Below are 17589 nucleotides of genomic sequence, written 5' to 3' on the forward strand. Positions count from 1 at the left end.
CCAAGGTTCTGAACCCAAACTATCAAATACTTTGAACACCATCCCAACAAACTGTTCACATGTCTGCAGGATTTGCTTTGTACTGCACATTTATGTACTGACCACAATTGCTATTTACATCTAAGCTGGCATTCCATTTTTTTTGTGTTAGTCCAGCACCTATCACAATAAAGAATCCAGTAGGCTTACTTCCTCCATAGCAACTCAATGTTAACACAAAACGCTAAGGATATGCTACATTAATTTTATTCCATGATCACTTCCCCTTCTGCCCAAACGGTCTTGCTAACCTTCAAGTTTTTTTGCATTTCATCTCTTTCAAAGTCTAATTGCTTTACATTTGGTCAAACAACTGAATTTGCAGAATATAATGGGAGAAGTTTTTTTAAAAAAAACTCCTACACCATGATCCGCTCTTAACTTTGTGTTAATAGTACACCAAATATTATGCCTTCCTGAACCTTGTGCCTTGTGATCCTCACAATACCTCTCCATGGGATTTGCTACCATTTGTCTTTAGCGCAATAGGACGATTCTACTGGAAGAAATCTACAATGGAAACACCTATCAGGCAACTGCTTCCTTTCTGACAATTAACAGAATTTGTCCCTTGTCTTTGCCTTTCACCTTGAACTCTTGATTAGATGCCATGTATATCCTTTGACAGATCATATTAGTTTTCTAACAAACTTCCCATTTCATCTAGATTAAGGGCCCATCCACACAGCCATATAACCCAGAATATCGAGGAACATAAACCACAATATCTGCTTTGAACTGGCTGAGTCCACACAGCCATATAATCCAGGTCAATGTGCATTTTATACAGCTGTGTGGAAGGGGCCTAAGTTTCAGTTTCAGCTTCTTCAGTCATTTATCCCCAAACTACTTCCAAGCACCTATCCAGAGTTCCACAACCTTCCTGGGATGTCATCTGCATATTGGTGGTACTGTTAGCAATGCTTGCCAGGCAGTTCCCTCATAATTATAGTCTAAATTCCTTATCACCACTAGATTTCTCACTAGAAAAGAAGGGAATAATGAGTCTCTCCCCACATCACTGCTTCTTCACTTTGCATAAAACAATTCCGAACAAAACAACTATCTTTTCCCTTTCCGAAACAAAACTTGAAACACAACAAGATCAGAATGATCAAGGAGCTGATAAAAATGACACAACCAATCCATCTGATATTTCTCATTTGTAAATGTTCATGCAACAAGGCTGCTGCTATGGTAGTATAGCTATATAATCAGAATAAATATTGTTTGTGCAAATGCAAAAACTCTCTGGAGACCAACAAAACCATCTCAACGTCTTCTAAATGAGATTTTGTTGTGCAGTTTCTTCTTCTCACAAACAAAAACAAGATAAGATAGGATCTCTGTACTTACCATATGCAGTTTTATTTTAAATACTGCTGAAGGAAGCTGCTACCTTTCTTTTCTGTTCTTTTTAAAAAAAAAAACAAGTGGAAGGGAAAGAGGCTTATCTGTGGGGAAAGCTGCATCTTATGTGTTGGATTCTGAAAACACGGTTGCATCCCTGTTTCTCCCTGTTAATCCAGAAAACTCTGCCATGTCTTCTATGGCTGAAGAATAACATAAAAGAGGAGACCCCACGAGATGATAGATAGATAGATAGATAGATAGATAGATAGATAGATAGATATTGATCCCAACTACCTTTTATTTTTTAAAAAAATCTATATGGCAGTTCTGTCTGAACAGAGATAACATAAGGTTTATTGGCTAAGCACCAACTGCATACTGCACGAGAATTCAGTGAAGCCAACCCCAAAGCCACTCTAGTACTGAAATAAATTCCCTGGCATGGTGCCACAATACCAGAAAGAAAGAGGCATTCTGTGAGAAAAAAAAGATAAGCTAAAATTAAAACGTTCCCTTTAATGTGGCCATATAACCCATGAAAACTGCTTTGAAGTTCTACACAGTTCCAGAAAATTTCTTCTCTGCAGATAAAGCTAACAAGAGGAATGAACTAGAGAAGAGAACCATTATAACTGTCAACATGCCCTGCCCTTTATTTGCTTCACGTGTTTAGAGCCCTCAAGGCAAGATCTGACACAAAGAAAAGCAGAACTGTCTAAAGCTCAGCACAGGCAAGGATTGACCTAATACTCATTGCAGTTGATGCTCCATTAATGCCAGACAGGCGAAAAGGAAAGATCAGGGAGTGTCTCTCTGAGTATCTGCAAACTACACTTACAAACAGCAGAGGCTGCCCCTACTATCAAGCAACAACAGGCAGCAGACTGTCGGAAGTAACAGCAACACCTTATCTGTTGAAGGATAAAGTTGTAAGAGTCATATTATCTCCTATTCCACAAACAATCCTGGTATCTCATTGTGGGGAAAGGATGCCACTAGTATTTAAGTGTGAGTTCTGCCTGCTATTGAATGAGGAATAGGTTCAGTCTGTCCTTTGCATCAGAGAGAAAAATAACTTCGACTTGGTCTATGGAGACTCAGTTACACAGTACACAACACATGGGAATGATTTGTAAAGTAATATTCCCATCCCACCCTAAGTGTACTCTATCACTTTGAAAAGGCTGGTCAATACAGCCTGTATTTCCATGGACAAATCATTTCAGGGGATTTATATTCAGTGATTACTCCTATTTTTGTATTTTATTGGGTTTTAACCATATTTGTAATGATTTTTATGCAAGTTTCTGGAACAAGTATATTTTTATTATGCTCATCCATAATTCATTCATATCTTGAGGAACCTTTTTCCAGCAACAGCAAAATGGCTGCAATTTCATTTTCTTCAGATGCTTCATTCAGATCATTATTCCAAGGAACTTTATGGTTGGGGAAATGTTAAAACAAAATGGCTTTTGAGCCAAAAACTGAATTCTAAAATGTGAAAAAGTACATAATTGGAAGTACAACTGAGTCAGAACAAGACACATATCAGGCTGGTAAGGACCAAACTGTTTATTTAGGAATTATGCATTTCAGTTTTATCTTGCTATTCGGTTGGTTCACCTAAAATATAGAACAAATGCAACTTCTCTCCTATTCCTACCTAGAAATACTTCCCACTGAAATAATGAATACTGATTTCTAAATAATATGGTGAGTGTTGCAGGCATTCCTTACTCATAAAAAAGGGTGTGTGGTGTCAAGATGGCATCCCCTATAACCATAACCAAATCTTCATTATATATATTCCCTCTGTATGTTATGTTCTTCGTTTCAATATCAATCCAATGGCCAACAGAAATTGCCATTTGGGTTGAAAATTATCAACTGTTTGTTAATATGAGAGTCTCAGAGCAGAGTACATAAACAGGCTGTCTTGTTTTGCTAGCTCCTATTCTGCCTTCCTTGCTCTGACAGATTCAGTGATGCCAAATGAGATCTTACTGACGTGACATCAGACCTTCCAAGAACCCTAGGTAGCAAGGACCTATTTGTGCCAGTCATCAGCCAAAAGCAGCATTTATATCTTTCATTGATGGACAGGTTTAAGACAATAGGATCCCACTGGCAGTGTATTGTTGTGTTTTGGAACCAACTGTCTATATCATCACAGCCAAGGGAATTAATAAGCCTTACAAGGCAGAGAAAAAAAATAGCTCATCCTCCAAACAACCACACCACAACAGACTCTCATTCATTGGGGAATACCATCTTAGCAGATTTATTTATTTATTTATTTATTTATTTATTTATTTATTTATTACATTTAGATCTCATCCTTCCCACCCCAAAGATTTGGCACACACACAAGCATATATACTACTTACATGCTGGCAGATACATTCATTGGGTGGTAAGGTATATTTTTACATCTAAAAACTGGGGGAACACTGGAGGATTGGAGAAAAGATACTTGGGAGATGTATATGGCCTGCAGGTACATTTTATCCATACTTGTACACATGTATGGGAAATTTGCATGCATCCAAGGGTGACTGGTGGTGCAGTGGGTTAAAGCACTGAGCTGCTGAACTTGCTAACTGAAATGTCAAAGGTTCAAATCCGGGAAGCAGCATAAGCTCCCGCTGTTAGCCCCAGCTTCTGCCAACCTAGAAATTCAAAAACATGCAAATGTGAGTAGATCACTACTCTGGCGGGAAGGTAATGGCTCTCCATGCAGTCCACATGACCTAGGAAATGACTATGGACAATGCCAGTTCTTCAGCTTATAAATTGAGATTACCACCAACTCCCAGAGTTGGACACAACTGGACTTAATGTCAGGGGAAAACCTTTACCTAAGAGTGACTGACTTTTCAGATTTGGAATGTACAAAGCCCTTCCTGCTTTCTGATCCATTTTAATGTAATATATTGGAGAGCAACACCTCTTACTACCATGACTACTCTGTACAACCCCCCCCCCCCCCACTATTGAGGTCATTGTTACTTTGAAATCAGCATTTTTAACTTCCTTCCCTGACTCCAAGTATACCCACCAATTATATCCTGCAAAGCCTTCTGCTTAGATGAAGTCAGAGCAGGGCATGGAGCAACAGAGCAGGGAGATGTTCTCAAACACATTAAGGACTCACCTAGCCAAAAAGTTACAATTGGTAAAACATAATTTAAGACCCACTCTTCTGGAGTAAACATGCCTTTGTCAAAAGTTGCTAGTGCTGAAACATGATGCTCTTTCATCCTTACAAAGGAGGAAAGGCACTTGGCATATGCCAGAGCATAAGAGGGGATTAGCAGCAACAGAACCCCCACTTCCATTTCTTTGAGAGATCAAGAGCATGGCATGTTGCAACAAGAATGTTTATAAGACTGGCTGAGGTCTGGAGGTTGCAAGGGTTTAAATAAACTTGAAATCTACTTCCTTTCCTGGTTTCACAAGCTCCATTTCCTGACTCTTCTCAGCTCTTAAAACAGTTCACAGACACTACAGGAAACGCTCAGTGGAGGCTAATTTAAGTTTTAAATTTAAAAAAACACTTGTGTTTGATTCTTTGTTGTAAGCTCCCACTTAACTTTCTTTCTAATTATTGCTTCTATTTGGCAGTTCTAAGCTAAACCCTTAAGACACCTTTTTCAAACAAATTCAACCCTTGCATCACTTCATTGTCTTTGACAGGAGCCCCTGGTGATGCAATGTGCCAGCAGAACTGAGGAAGACAGGATGAAGGTTTGAATCTGGGGAGAGCACGAATGAGCTCCCTATATCAGCTCCAGCTCCCCATGTGGGGACATGAGAGAAGCCTTCCACAAGGATGGTAAAACATCAAAACATCCAGGTGCCCCCTGGGCAACATCCTTGCAGACGGCCAATTCTCCCACACCAGAAGAGACTTGCAGTTTCTCAAGTCACTCCTGACACACACAAAAGATATTCGACTGTCAAATGTGATGGCAGACTTGATTGGCATCATAAGTCTGCATGCTCTGTGTCCCTGTAGATTCAAGACATCATGACTGACTAGAACTTCAATTTCCATACTCGTGGTTTGTAGAGGAAACAATAGGAATAAAAGCCTTGCGAGAGCCAGCACACAAGCACTTCTGAAGAGGGTGTGGATGATTTCTGAAGTAAGGTGGGGATACCTCAGTTAGATCACAGCACAAGAAGGCAGGAAACCTACAAAGTACTATAATCCATTTATCTGCTGCAAAAACACTGACAACAGCCAGAGCCTGAGAAATTATTTCCACCTTCAAAATTGAAGTGAGTTAACTTTATGCCAGATTCAAACCAGGTTTCATTAATTAGGATCTCAAATGAGATCCAAACATGAAAAATATCATTGTGGCAAATTGGGACTGATTAGGAGAAGCTATTATGCCTTCTTCAAACTGAATGAAGCATGTGTAAATGAGTTTAAGCTAATCAAGACAACCAGAGACAAAATAAGTATGATTTCTAAGTCTGGGTATTCAAGGTCTTTTAATCATACCTTCTTCTTCTGACTTCAATGTAGTATAAGTGTCAGTGGGGAAATATAATGGAGTAGTTAACACAGGCAGCTTTACTAACAAGTGCACCCCAGGCGACTTTGTGCATGTCTATAAAACATGCACATATGACATCAATTGTGAAAGAATGTGCTTCAGAACAAATGGCCATGTTTCACTCTTTTAAAAATGCATTCAAAGGGTGGGGGCAGGTAAATCCTTGACCAAGCCCTCACTGCTATTGTTTAGAAGAAGAGCTAAAGAGGAAGAACAGCATCACACATGTACTCTTCACAATTATTTGCATACTGGATGTTTTAAAATGATTAACCCAATTTCAAAGCAGTATATTTCATAATGGCAACATGTTACAATTACACAAAAAGTTGCAAACACTTTAAAGAGTTATCAACCATTTTGAGCCAAAAACAAAATAAAAAAGCCCTCTGCAAATGGAAAATATCTCATTAGGTCTTTTGTTGTGGAGTTGCCATGTTGTGAATTACTGGGGCTGGGGGTTGTTTTTGCATTGGGAGAGGCAAGCAGCAGTAAACTCCGTGCCCCTTCCTTTCAAGGGGTAAGAGTTACATTCATGGGTGGGTCATGGATGCACAGATACAGCTATTTTAAATAGGGCCCATCTTTTTTTCACAGTATTTTACACACTGTGAAAAAGTTGCCATTTGAATTAAACTTCTTTCTCAAAGCTCTAGCTCAGTGTTTCTCAACCTTACCAATGCCGCAACCCCTTAATACAGTACCTCATAGTGTGGGGACCCCCAACCATAAAATTATTTTCGTTGCTACTTCATAACTGTAATTTTGCTACTGTTATGAATAGTAATGTAAATATCTAATATACAGGATGTATCTTCATTCACTGGACCAAATGTTGCACAAATACCCGATACACCCAAATTTGAATACTGGTGGGGTTGGGCAGGGGTTGATTTTGTCATTTGGTAATTGTAGTTGTTTTGATTTATAGTTAACTACAATCAAAGAGCAATCTGAACTCCACCAATGATGGAATTAAACCAAACTTGGCACACAGAACTCCCATGACCAACAGAAAATACTGGAAGGGTTTGGTGGGCACTGACCTCGAGTTTTGGAATTGTAGTTCGCCTATATCCAAAGAACACTATGGACTCAAACAATAATGGATCTGGACTATACTTGGCACAAATACTCAATATGCCCAAATGTGAACATTGGTGGAGTTTGGGGGAAATAGACCTTGACATTTGGGAGTTGTAGTTGCTGGGATTTATCGTTCACCTACAATCAAAGAACATTCCGAACCCCACCAATGACAGAATTGGACCAAACTTCCCAAACAGAACCCAATGACCAAAAGAAAATACTGTGTTTTCTGAAGGTCTTTGGTGACCCCTCTGACGCCCCCCTCATGACCCCCCCCCCCGGGTCCAAAACCCCAGGTTGAGAAACGCTGTTCTAGCTCCTGAACCACAAGATAATTTTGATGATCAAGGTATTCTACTTAGTAAATCATTCCTTGATATATTTTCAAAGTGCAAAATAGGACTCCGCAAGGATGTGTAGTTGTCAGGGAGGTGCAAACATGTGGTTTAATCTCTCCCTCATCTTGTGTGTTGCTTGACTGAAATTCAGAAGACAATAGCACTGACATAATACACTCTCTCTATCAATTGTCAATACGCCCTTTGTATTCTATCCTGCTTAGCTCCAAACTGAACTTTTTGGGGGACTAATATTAGCCTCATATCCTTTGCTTCCAGTCCTTCTAAGCATGTTATGGTCAATATCCCCATACACTCAAAGCATGGAAATATTCTGTTAAAAATAATTTGTTATCCCTAGATCAGTGGTTCTCAACCTGGGGTCCCCAGATGTTTTTGGCCTTCAACTCCCAGAAATCCTAACAGCTGGTAAACTGGCTGGGATTTCAGGGAGTTGTAGGCCAAAAACATCTGTGGACTCGAGGTTGAGAACCACTGCCCTAGATGGTCAAAAAATGAAATTCTTTTAAAGATGTGATATTAAAGAATTGGAAACCCCGGTGACACAGTGGGTTAAACCGCTGAGCTGCTGAATTTGCTGGTGAAAGGATGGCGGTTCAAATTCGGGGAGCAGGGTGTGCTCCTGCTGTTAGCCCCAGCTTCTGCCAACCTAGCAGTTAAAGAACTTCCAAATGTGAGTAGGTCAATAGGTACTGCTTCAGCGGGAAGGTCACGGCACTCCATGCCAACTACATACCAACTCCATGACCTCGGAGGTGTCTATGGACCACAGCAGCCCTTTGGCTTAGAAATGGAGATGAGCACCACCCCCCATAGTTGGACATGACTAGACTTAAAGTATATAACATTTTTGTAATAATTAACATTTCTTGTTAATGGCAATTATCACAATTTTTAACAATTAGCTTTGGTTTAACCATTCAACATAAAAATGTATTTTGATGACTTAGAGGTATCTCATTAATTGGATCTGCATAATCAAAGTTGACTTGACAGCAGTTAACAACAACAAAACTTTATAAAACTCTATTTGAAAGCCATATTCTCCACCTTTCTGGAGTGAGACTGACAACATCACATGAGACAGCATGATATTATTCCTCAACGGTGAAGCACAATTCTCCTTTTCACAGTAAGTTATGAACAGACATGCAAAACAGTGGTTTAGGCTATACTGTGTAGTGAAACAGGAGAATACAAGCCTAAAGGAAAACTTTCTGTGTGTTCCATACTTGCTTCTTTTTACACCCACGATATTCACGTTTCTGTGAATTAGTTTCCCATGTGGCTGCAGAGAAGACAAACAATAACCTTGCTTCTGATTATACCTTGGCCTTTCTCTGTCTGGGCACTAGAACACTGTTAAAAAGAGGAAACCATTATCCCTGGGTTCTCAAACATTTATTTTATTAATTAAAAAAGAAACAAAAGACACAGAAAAGCCCAGATTTCTTCTTTCTACTTTCAAATTATCTCTTCGCCTTCCACACAGAAATCTCTCTGTGCCTAAAAACGCAGCATTATAAACTCAAATCAAGTTTGGCTTTTTAAAATATCATGTGAAAAGGATTAAAGTTAAAGAGACATCTGGATAAACAGATCAGCTGGTAAGGCCAGAATTTCTGTTTGAAAGCAGGGTGATAGGCAAAGGAAGCTGATCACACATTATTTAAAAATATCAATGCAATTCCCATGTATCTGGCACAAGGGTTCTGTGGTTTCACCAACTGTTTTTTAACAGCCTTGACTTTTGCATGCGTGACACATTTTGCTTATAGTAAGCATAAATTCAGTAGCAGATAAAGGCAGCAGAAGGATGGTTACTGATGTGGAAAAAACACACATGAGGAAAAAGGCAGCAAGGACTCACAAAAGGTAAACTGTGCCAGATGATGACAGTGCAACACGCTGTTCCAGGCTACCAGAGAGAGGGTCTTCATCAATCACATGCCATGTCACAACCCATGAATGGAGTGGTGCCTTGATCTCAAAGGAGTGTGTGTGTGTGTGTACATGCTATGCAGGCTTATGCCAGACTAATCTGATATTCTTTTTAGAAAGATAGTTGGTTTTCTGGGCAAGGGAATTGCAGTAATGCATTCAATGCAGTATGACATGGCCAATCATTAACAAATGGCAGAAAATAAACATCCAGCAAGATGAAATGAGAACAGCCTATCTAAAGGGAAACGGGGGGATGTTAAAAGGCAAATCTTCTAACTGAAGAAAAGTTAACAGATGGGAGATCCTCAGGGATCAATCAAGAGGTCTGTTTTTATCAATATTTTCCTTAGTGACCTTGAGATACACAATATATTTAAGACATTGGTTGATGTCGCCAAGTTAGACAATGGTGCCAGTAAAGTGGATAATTAATATCAAGTAGGTTGACCTTTAGATTAAGGTTAGGCCAGCAGCTTGGGAGCCTTTGTGCAAAAACTGCACAACACAGAGTCATATGGTTGGAGCTAGCTATGCAATGATGGGCTTTTAAATGTTAAAGCAGCACTGAGCTGATGTCTGCTTAGACCAGGCATCCTCAAACTGTGGCCCTCCAGCTGTTTGGGCCTCCAACTCCCAGAATTCCTGACAATCGAACAAGCTCATTAGGGCTTCTGGGAGTTGGAGGCCCAAAAAGCTGGAGGGTCACAGTTTGAGAATGCCTGGCTTAGACCCTATTTGGCCCTTTTTCCTTAGCATTGCAAACAATTCAAAATGCTCACTTTAGCCTATAAAGCCCTTAATGGTTCCGGTCCAGCTTATCTGTCCAAATGTGTCTCCCTCTATGACCCACCTCAGAGGTTAAGATCATTGGGGAAAATCCTGTTCTTGGTCCCACCCCCTCACAAGCATGACTGGTGGCAATGAGAGACAGGGCCTTCTAAGTGATGGCCCCTCCCCAGTGAAATTATATCTGCCCCATCCCTCCTGTCCTTCAGGAAAATACTGAAAACATGGTTTGGGATCAGGCTTTCAGTCAGTAATGGGAGTAGTGCAATATGAGACTATAAATATAATGATGACTTGGACCGGCCCTGGAATACCATTTGGATCATGTGATTTTAACTGATGTTTTAATGCTATGTTTTTAATGGGTTTGGTTTTAATGCTTTCATTTATTTACCAATATGGCATTGAATCACTGCCTTTGTAAGGCTGTTCTGAGTCCCCTTTGTGGTTGAGAAGGGTGGGATATAAATGTGGTAAATAAATAAATAAACAAACACCAAATCTTATGGTCAGCACTACAGTTATGTAGCTCGTTCTGAAAATCACTAAATATAGACTAATAGATTGAAACAACTGCAAGGAAGCCAGTATAAAACAGCATGCCAGTGGGTACTGGAGCAATAATATCTATGTGATCACACAGAATATTAACAAAAGCATCTGAAAGTGGTAAGGAAGATATCCATGTGCTAAGCTATTCCAGACATATTAATGCCAAAATAACCCTGGGAACAAAATTTTCAGAAGCTTCCTTATGGCTGCTGTGATGTATGTATCAGATTTTCCTCTACGTGTTGAGCCTTGTTTAATGTATTCTGGCCTTGGGTGGCAAAGCACACCTCCCTTCCTTTTGTTCCCCATTTAAGGGGCTGAGCCTCATTATCAGAAGAGTCAATCTTTGTTGACTGACACATATTGAATGGAGAGGACCAATACCACCAAGTATCAAGACAGCATGACCCTTGAGACGGCCGTCTTCTCTTTCCTATCTCCCATTTATCACTAGCATTCAGCACTCAGTTCAAATGATTGCATTATCCGATTAGTAAGAGTTCCACTGAAGTTAACTCATCATGCACTCACACATGTATGGCCTTGCAGTTGCCAGATAATATTTTCTCCATGGACATGACTCTCCAAGCAAGCTAATCTAAGTTCAGTTTAGGATACTGCTGAACTACTTATTAGTATTGCTACATTAAGTAACTTCTGGTATCTGCTCTTCATGTTAGAAGTCTGAGAACTTGGGCCTTCCTATGATCAATTCCAATGGGAAGCAGGGAGATAGAGAAGATGCAGGCATGAATCAATCTTCAATTTGCCTTAAAATAAACTACTTTCCCTTCATCTACTTTTTTGTTCAGGTTCAGACATGGTCAGCAGTGAAAAAGGAAATTAAGGTACAATTGGTTGGATTTAATCGATACTGAGAGCTTGTATAGCAGGATACAATAATGGCAGAGACATGTTTACTTATAGATAGATAGATAGATAGATAGATAGATAGATAGATAGATAGATAGATAGATAGTATGTACATGTACAAGGAGAACAAGGGGGGGGGGGGGAGGAGTTGTCAGCCAAGGAGACAGGCACAGATCTCCCTCTCTGCTTTTTTGTTGGCAGGTTACAATTCTTCTGTTAATTAGCCTTCTCAGCTCTCAGACCCTCTTTTAGATACAAGTTTGCCAAAAGCTTTTCAACAAACTTTTGCACTTTTCCTCCACCCACTAACACTCATGGACAGCTCTATGTATACGGTGAATGAAGTAACACATTTTCTCCTCCTCACACTTTCCCTTGTTTCCCTTGTGACAAATTATAAACTGTGTCAAAATTCTGCCTGAATTATGCATATTAAGAAGGCTTGCATGCATTTGCTTAATTTATTGTTCTTTGGGGAGGAAAAGCATTAAAAACCTATGCAGAACCTGAATTCAGGGAATGAGGCTCTGTCCCTCTTGAGCTGACAATACCCTAGGAAAATGTTTAAAACAGGGGTCTTCTCTCAACTAAAACTCCCCTTTTCCCATCAACACATAAAAATTAAGCTTCTTAGGAGTTTATTATCTGCACTAAAATCAGATCCTGTGCTTGTGTGATGTAAACTTAGATAGTAAATACGATGATGGTCTATTCTCCAAAGAGGAGCACTTATCTAAAGCAATAATTCCAGACCCAAATTTAAGACCTTTCTCTAGCAGCTCTTCATCTATGGTAGGTGTGGTTTGATACCAAAATCCCTCCACAAGAAATCAGGTCAAGAGTGAGAGGAAAAGAAAGAAAATGGGTGTCCACTCACACCAGGCTGCAGTCCAACTAACTACCAATTTCAGCCCAATACAAATGCAGTTTTAGTCCCTGATCAAAAAATGAGGTTCTCTAGTTCTTAAATGTGGAGAAAAATATATTTAATATATTCTGGAAGTACAACTCCCCAAACACCCCGGCCACCATGGCAGTGTTCAAGAATGCTAGGAGCTATAGCAGTGGTCCCCAACCTATGGTCTGTGGATCACCAGTAGTCCACAAGAACTAAAATAAGGTTCATGGCCTCACTTTCACTACACCATTGCAATGAGAGTTATTGGTCTTGTTAAACCCTCTTATAGTGCCAAGGCTTATTAAATATGGTTTTCTATGTGTGAGCAGATAGCATACATTCTGTATTAGAAACTAGAGTGATGTGGCCTATCCAATGCAATTCTCTGAATCAGCACCCCAAATACCCAAACTGAATCTAAAGTTAACTAAAAACAGATTCATAACCCTTTTGGTACTAATGTTGGAGAATGGTCCCTAGTCAAAGTGGTCCTTGATCAAAGTGGGCGCTGGTCAAAAAAAAAAAAGGTTGGGAACCACTGAGCTATAGTCTAACAACCCTTCTGAGCTCTGCCTGTCCCTCCCATTTCAGTACTGGGACAAGTGGATTGCAGGTATAGTTACCTGGATATTCCACAGATATATAAACCCTACTTGCCCAGTTTCCAACAAGCATCACAACCTCTAAGGATGCCTGCCACAGATGTGGACAAAATGCCAGAAGAGAATGCTTCTGGAAGATGGCTACACAGCCTGGAAAACTCACAGCAACCCATAGCTAATTTTGTTTAATTTTTCCACACATGTCCAAAGGCTGCTCTGTCCAGCTGTAGAACAGTCTCCTAAAGGAATCACTAGCATGCAATTTCTTACAAAAGTGGGCTGCTCTATACATCAGAATGGTCTCCTGTCTTCCCTTTAACAGTCTGTCTCTTAGGGAGCCAGCTGTATGACACAAAAATTGCCTAAAGGCAGAGAGCACACAAGTCAGAAAAGAGAGGCAGCAAAACCATCCTTTTTTCACAGCCCCTCAGGCCAATGAATTGATTTGCCTTGGTCAAGCCTGGCTTGGGGGGGGGGGGAGGCAGTGAGGATGAGCAAAGGGTTGGCTTTTACTTTGCAAGGAAGCTTCAGTATGACAATGGTAAGCTGCTACATGATGGACAAGCAATACAAGGGTGCATTTCTGAATCTGAAAGCAACAAAAATGGAGGGAGCCCTCTTCCAGCACCTTGGGTACGAAATGAAGAATGACAGAAAGAAATGCAGCTCTGGATTGAGCTGTGGCAAGCATTGCCCTCACCTGGTCTCAGCATGTCCACTTTTGTTCTACATGTTGTACAGAGGATTTCTCCTAGCCCGGCAAAAGCATTGATGCTTTGCCAAAATGGCAGCCCCTTTAGTCTCTGTACTCAATATTCTCTAGTGTAACATTTGGTGGACAAAGCTCCCCCTCTCCCCCACTTAACTCCAATTCAACAAAGACCTACTTGACCTCATAATATGGCAGGTTGTTTTCCTGAACAACCTCTGAGGAAAAACAAGCATAACCCTTCTTGATGTAAAACACAGCCGCAATTCGTGGTTAGTACTAGATGTGATTCTTAATGAAGATCATTCAGCTAGACAGACACACAAAGGTGTAGTGTCGATACAAAAGAAAGCGACCTCGGGTAGTGAATAGCGTTGTCACTGCATGAACACCACCCTTCCTTCCCAAGGGTGAAAACAATTGCCTGGCTTCAGGTGGACAGAGAAAGGAACACTGTACCTGCAGCACATTGACACTTGATATCCATTGCAGACAGAAAATGCTCAAAGGGTTGCAGCATTTAACTAAGGAAAGAGAGAAATGGGTGTGAAGCAGCCCTGTTTGGTGAAACCGGTGCTGCATTCAACAGATTTTGCCCCAAACCCCACCCCAAATGAAGGGAGGATGTTCAAAGGAGGATATTATGCACCTGCATGTGATGACAGATTGTGGCACAAACATGGTATGGGAAAAATTAAGTCCCGGCCAAAGAAAATAGGTTTTTCTGTTGCAGAGAGATAAGAGATGAACAAGGGGAAGGAACCAGCCAGCCCCCTACGGAAACCTGACAGCACCGGATTTATCAGAAATATCAATAATGGGGGAGAAAGGCAAGCTTCCACACAGCCACCCAGACACAAGCAAAAGGAGAGGCAGAACAACAGAGAAAAAGAGGGCAAATGTGCGAAATACAGGATTTCCTTGTTTCTCAAGCTGGGCAAAAAAAGAGGAGGGGCAGCCCTGGGTTTCTTCAAAAGACTGACACACACACACACACACATCTCTTCTATGTAGCTATGGCAATAGCAGGAAGTCAGCTTTTATGGGAAATAATTATTTAAAAGGCTTCATAAGAAGGGATTGACTGTTTCATCATGGGGAGGTTGCTTATGAATGGGGGAGAGGAAAGGTAGAGAGAGAGAGAGAATGAGAGAGAGACCCAGAGTGACAGAGGGAGAAAGAGAGCAGTGGGAGTGTGACTGGTGATGCCCAAAGTATTGCTTCAGCTAGTGACATGCAGAGACAGAGAAAAAGATGGTGAGGGAGGAAGATAGACAGATACAGGGAGAGAGGAAGAGAGAGATACAGAGGGCCCTTCCATACAGCCTTATATCCCAGAATATGAAGGCAGAGAATCCCACATTTTCTGCTTTGAACTGGAATATATGGCAGTGTGGACTCAGATAACCCAGTTCAAAGTAGATATTGTGGGATCTTCTGCCTTCATATTCTGGGTGAGGAAGGGCCCTCTTATCTCTCTCTTCCAGAGAGAAAGAGAAAGAGAGAGGGATGAGAAGAAAGAAAGAAAGATCAGAGGGGGAAGAGGGGGAGAGAGAGACTCAGAGTGACACAGAGAGAAAGAGAAGTGCGAGTGTGGCTAGTGATGCCCAAAGTATTGCTAAAGGTAATGACAGACATGCAGAGAAAGAGATGGGGAGGGAGACAGAGATAGATATAGGAAAGACAGATAGAGAGGAAGAGATAGATACAGAGAGAAAGAGAATGAGAGAGGGAGGGAAAGAAAGAAAGAAAGATCAAAGGGGCGGGGGGGGGGGGAGAGAGAGACCCAGAGTGACACAGAGAGAAAGAGAAGTGGGATTGTGGCTAGTAATGCCCAAGTATTACTGCAGCTAATGACAGACATGCAGAAACAGAGAAAGAGATGGGGAGGGAGGCAGAGATAGATACAGGGGAAGAGAGGAAGAGAGCAATACAGAGAGAAAGAGAGGGAGGGAGGAAAGAAAGAAAGATCAGAAGGGGGGGGGGAGAGAGAGACCCAGAGTGTGTGAGAGAGAGCAAAAGAGAGCAGTGGGAGTGTGACTAGTGATGCCCGAAGTATTGCTGCAGCTAGTGACAAACATGCAGAGCCAGATAAAGAAATGAGGAGGGAGGCAGAGATAGATACAGGGGAAGAGAGAGATACAGAGAGAAAGAGAGAGGGAGAAGAAGGAAGGAAGATAGAAAGATCAGAAGGGAGAGACAGACCCAGAGTGAGGGAGAGAGAAAGAGAGAAGTGGGAGTGTGGCTAGTGATGCCCAAAGTATTGCTGCAGCTAGTGACATGCAGAAACAGAGGAAGAGATAGGGAGGGAAGACAGAGATAGGCAGAGACAGGGGAAGGGAGCAAATACCATCTGTATCTCTATATATCTTGTGTGTCTATGGCATTGAATGTTTGCCGTGTATATGCGCATTGTGATCCGCCCTGAGTGCCCTGCGGGGTGAGAAGGGCGGAATAGAAATACAGTCAATAAATAAATAAGAGAGGAAGAGAGAGATACAGAAAGAAAGAAAGAAAGAGAAGGAGGAGAAGCAAGAAAGAGAGATCAGAGGGGGAGGGGACACAAAAAAATAGACAGCTATGCATAGCGAGAGAGGGACAGAAAGCGAAATAGAGAACTACAGAGGAAAGGGAGGGAGAAGAGGAAATCGAGAGAGGGAGGCTGATGCAGAAAGAGAGAGAGATCCAGCGAGAGGGGAGGTCCTGCGATTGGACCGTGGAGCCTCCCACTGTGTGGACCTCTGCAGAGGAAACAAAGAGGTGTACTACTGCTGCCAACGCGTGTCTCTGTGTCTGAATACACACGCGCACTGAGCTCGGGAAGGCTGCCATGCCCCAGGCGTGCTGCTGCTGCTGCTGCTGCCCTCGGGCACCCAATTCCAAGCTACGACCTAAACCCAGAAGGAAGGGGAGGGAGGGAGGGAGGGGGAAAGGAGTCCTCCAGGGCTCCAAAAAACGCCCAGCCCCCTTTAGATGAATGGACTCGCCCAGCGGCGTGCGCGAAACAGAGGAGGGAGCGGTGAAAGGGGGGTTCCCTTTGTCTCTGTGCGGGGCGCTCACCTCACGGCCACCTTGACGCTGCAGCTGTCCCCCGGGGCAGCCATGCCTGCCTCCTCTTCCTCTTCCTCTCCGCCTTCCTCCTCCTCCTCCTCCTCTTTCTTCGCCTCCGCCGCCGCCTCCGCGCTGCTCCTCAACCACCATGGATCCCGGTTGGGGCCAGGCGAGGGCCAAAGCGAGGCTGCAGCTCGGCTACGAGCACGAGGCTCCGAGGCCGCCCCCGGCGAGGCAGGGCATGGCGCGCGCAAGAGAGAGAGAAGGAAAGAGAGGGAGGGAGGGAGGGAAGGAAGGAGCGCGAATGCGAATGCGGCGGGCTTCCTTTGCCGGGCCAGAGCAGCTACGCAGCCCCCCGCTCCATCCTGCCCGCCCCGCAGCACCAGCGGGACTGTCGAGGCGCCGCGAGTTGCGCGTTGCTGGGCGCAGGAGGGGGAGGGGCTCCAGGAAGAGGGGCACGCCCCGCCCCCACCAGGAATTGGAGAGGGAGGGAGGGAGGGAGGAAGGGGCGCCCCGTCACTGGACTGGGACTCTGGAGACCGGGGTTCCATTCCTCTCTTTGGACACAGAATGAATGAGGGCGCACTGTTAGGGAAACAGGGGAACTGTCAGACCTCACAACCTCTGAGGATGCCTGCCATAGATGTAGGCGAAACCTCAGGAGAGAATGCTTCGAGAACATGGCCATACAGCCCAGAAACTCACCGCAACTCAGTGATTCCGGCCATGAAAGCCTTCGACAACATTTTGAACATCTCTACGA

At 42.5% G+C, this 17589-nt stretch overlaps 1 protein-coding gene across 7 annotated transcripts in view; it reads right to left on the reverse strand.

Moving 5' to 3' along the window:
* The window catches only part of KIF21B (kinesin family member 21B), a 79609-nt gene extending 62350 nt beyond the window's left edge, over positions 1–17259 (reverse strand). For all 7 annotated transcript variants that reach the window (XR_009631343.2, XR_009631342.2, XR_010909881.1 and 4 more), the window contains exon 1: positions 16836–17259. Coding sequence is in view for 3 of the 7 variants with exons in the window: in XM_060773210.2 (XP_060629193.2) it covers positions 16836–16879 (44 nt within the window). In the remaining 4 variants the exon portion in view is untranslated. The remainder of the gene's footprint in view (positions 1–16835) is intronic.
* Positions 17260–17589: the final 330 nt, after the last annotated feature.

The sequence above is a fragment of the Anolis sagrei genome, chromosome 4, assembly GCF_037176765.1.
Source record: "Anolis sagrei isolate rAnoSag1 chromosome 4, rAnoSag1.mat, whole genome shotgun sequence".
In the NCBI taxonomy this organism is placed as follows: domain Eukaryota; kingdom Metazoa; phylum Chordata; class Lepidosauria; order Squamata; family Dactyloidae; genus Anolis; species Anolis sagrei.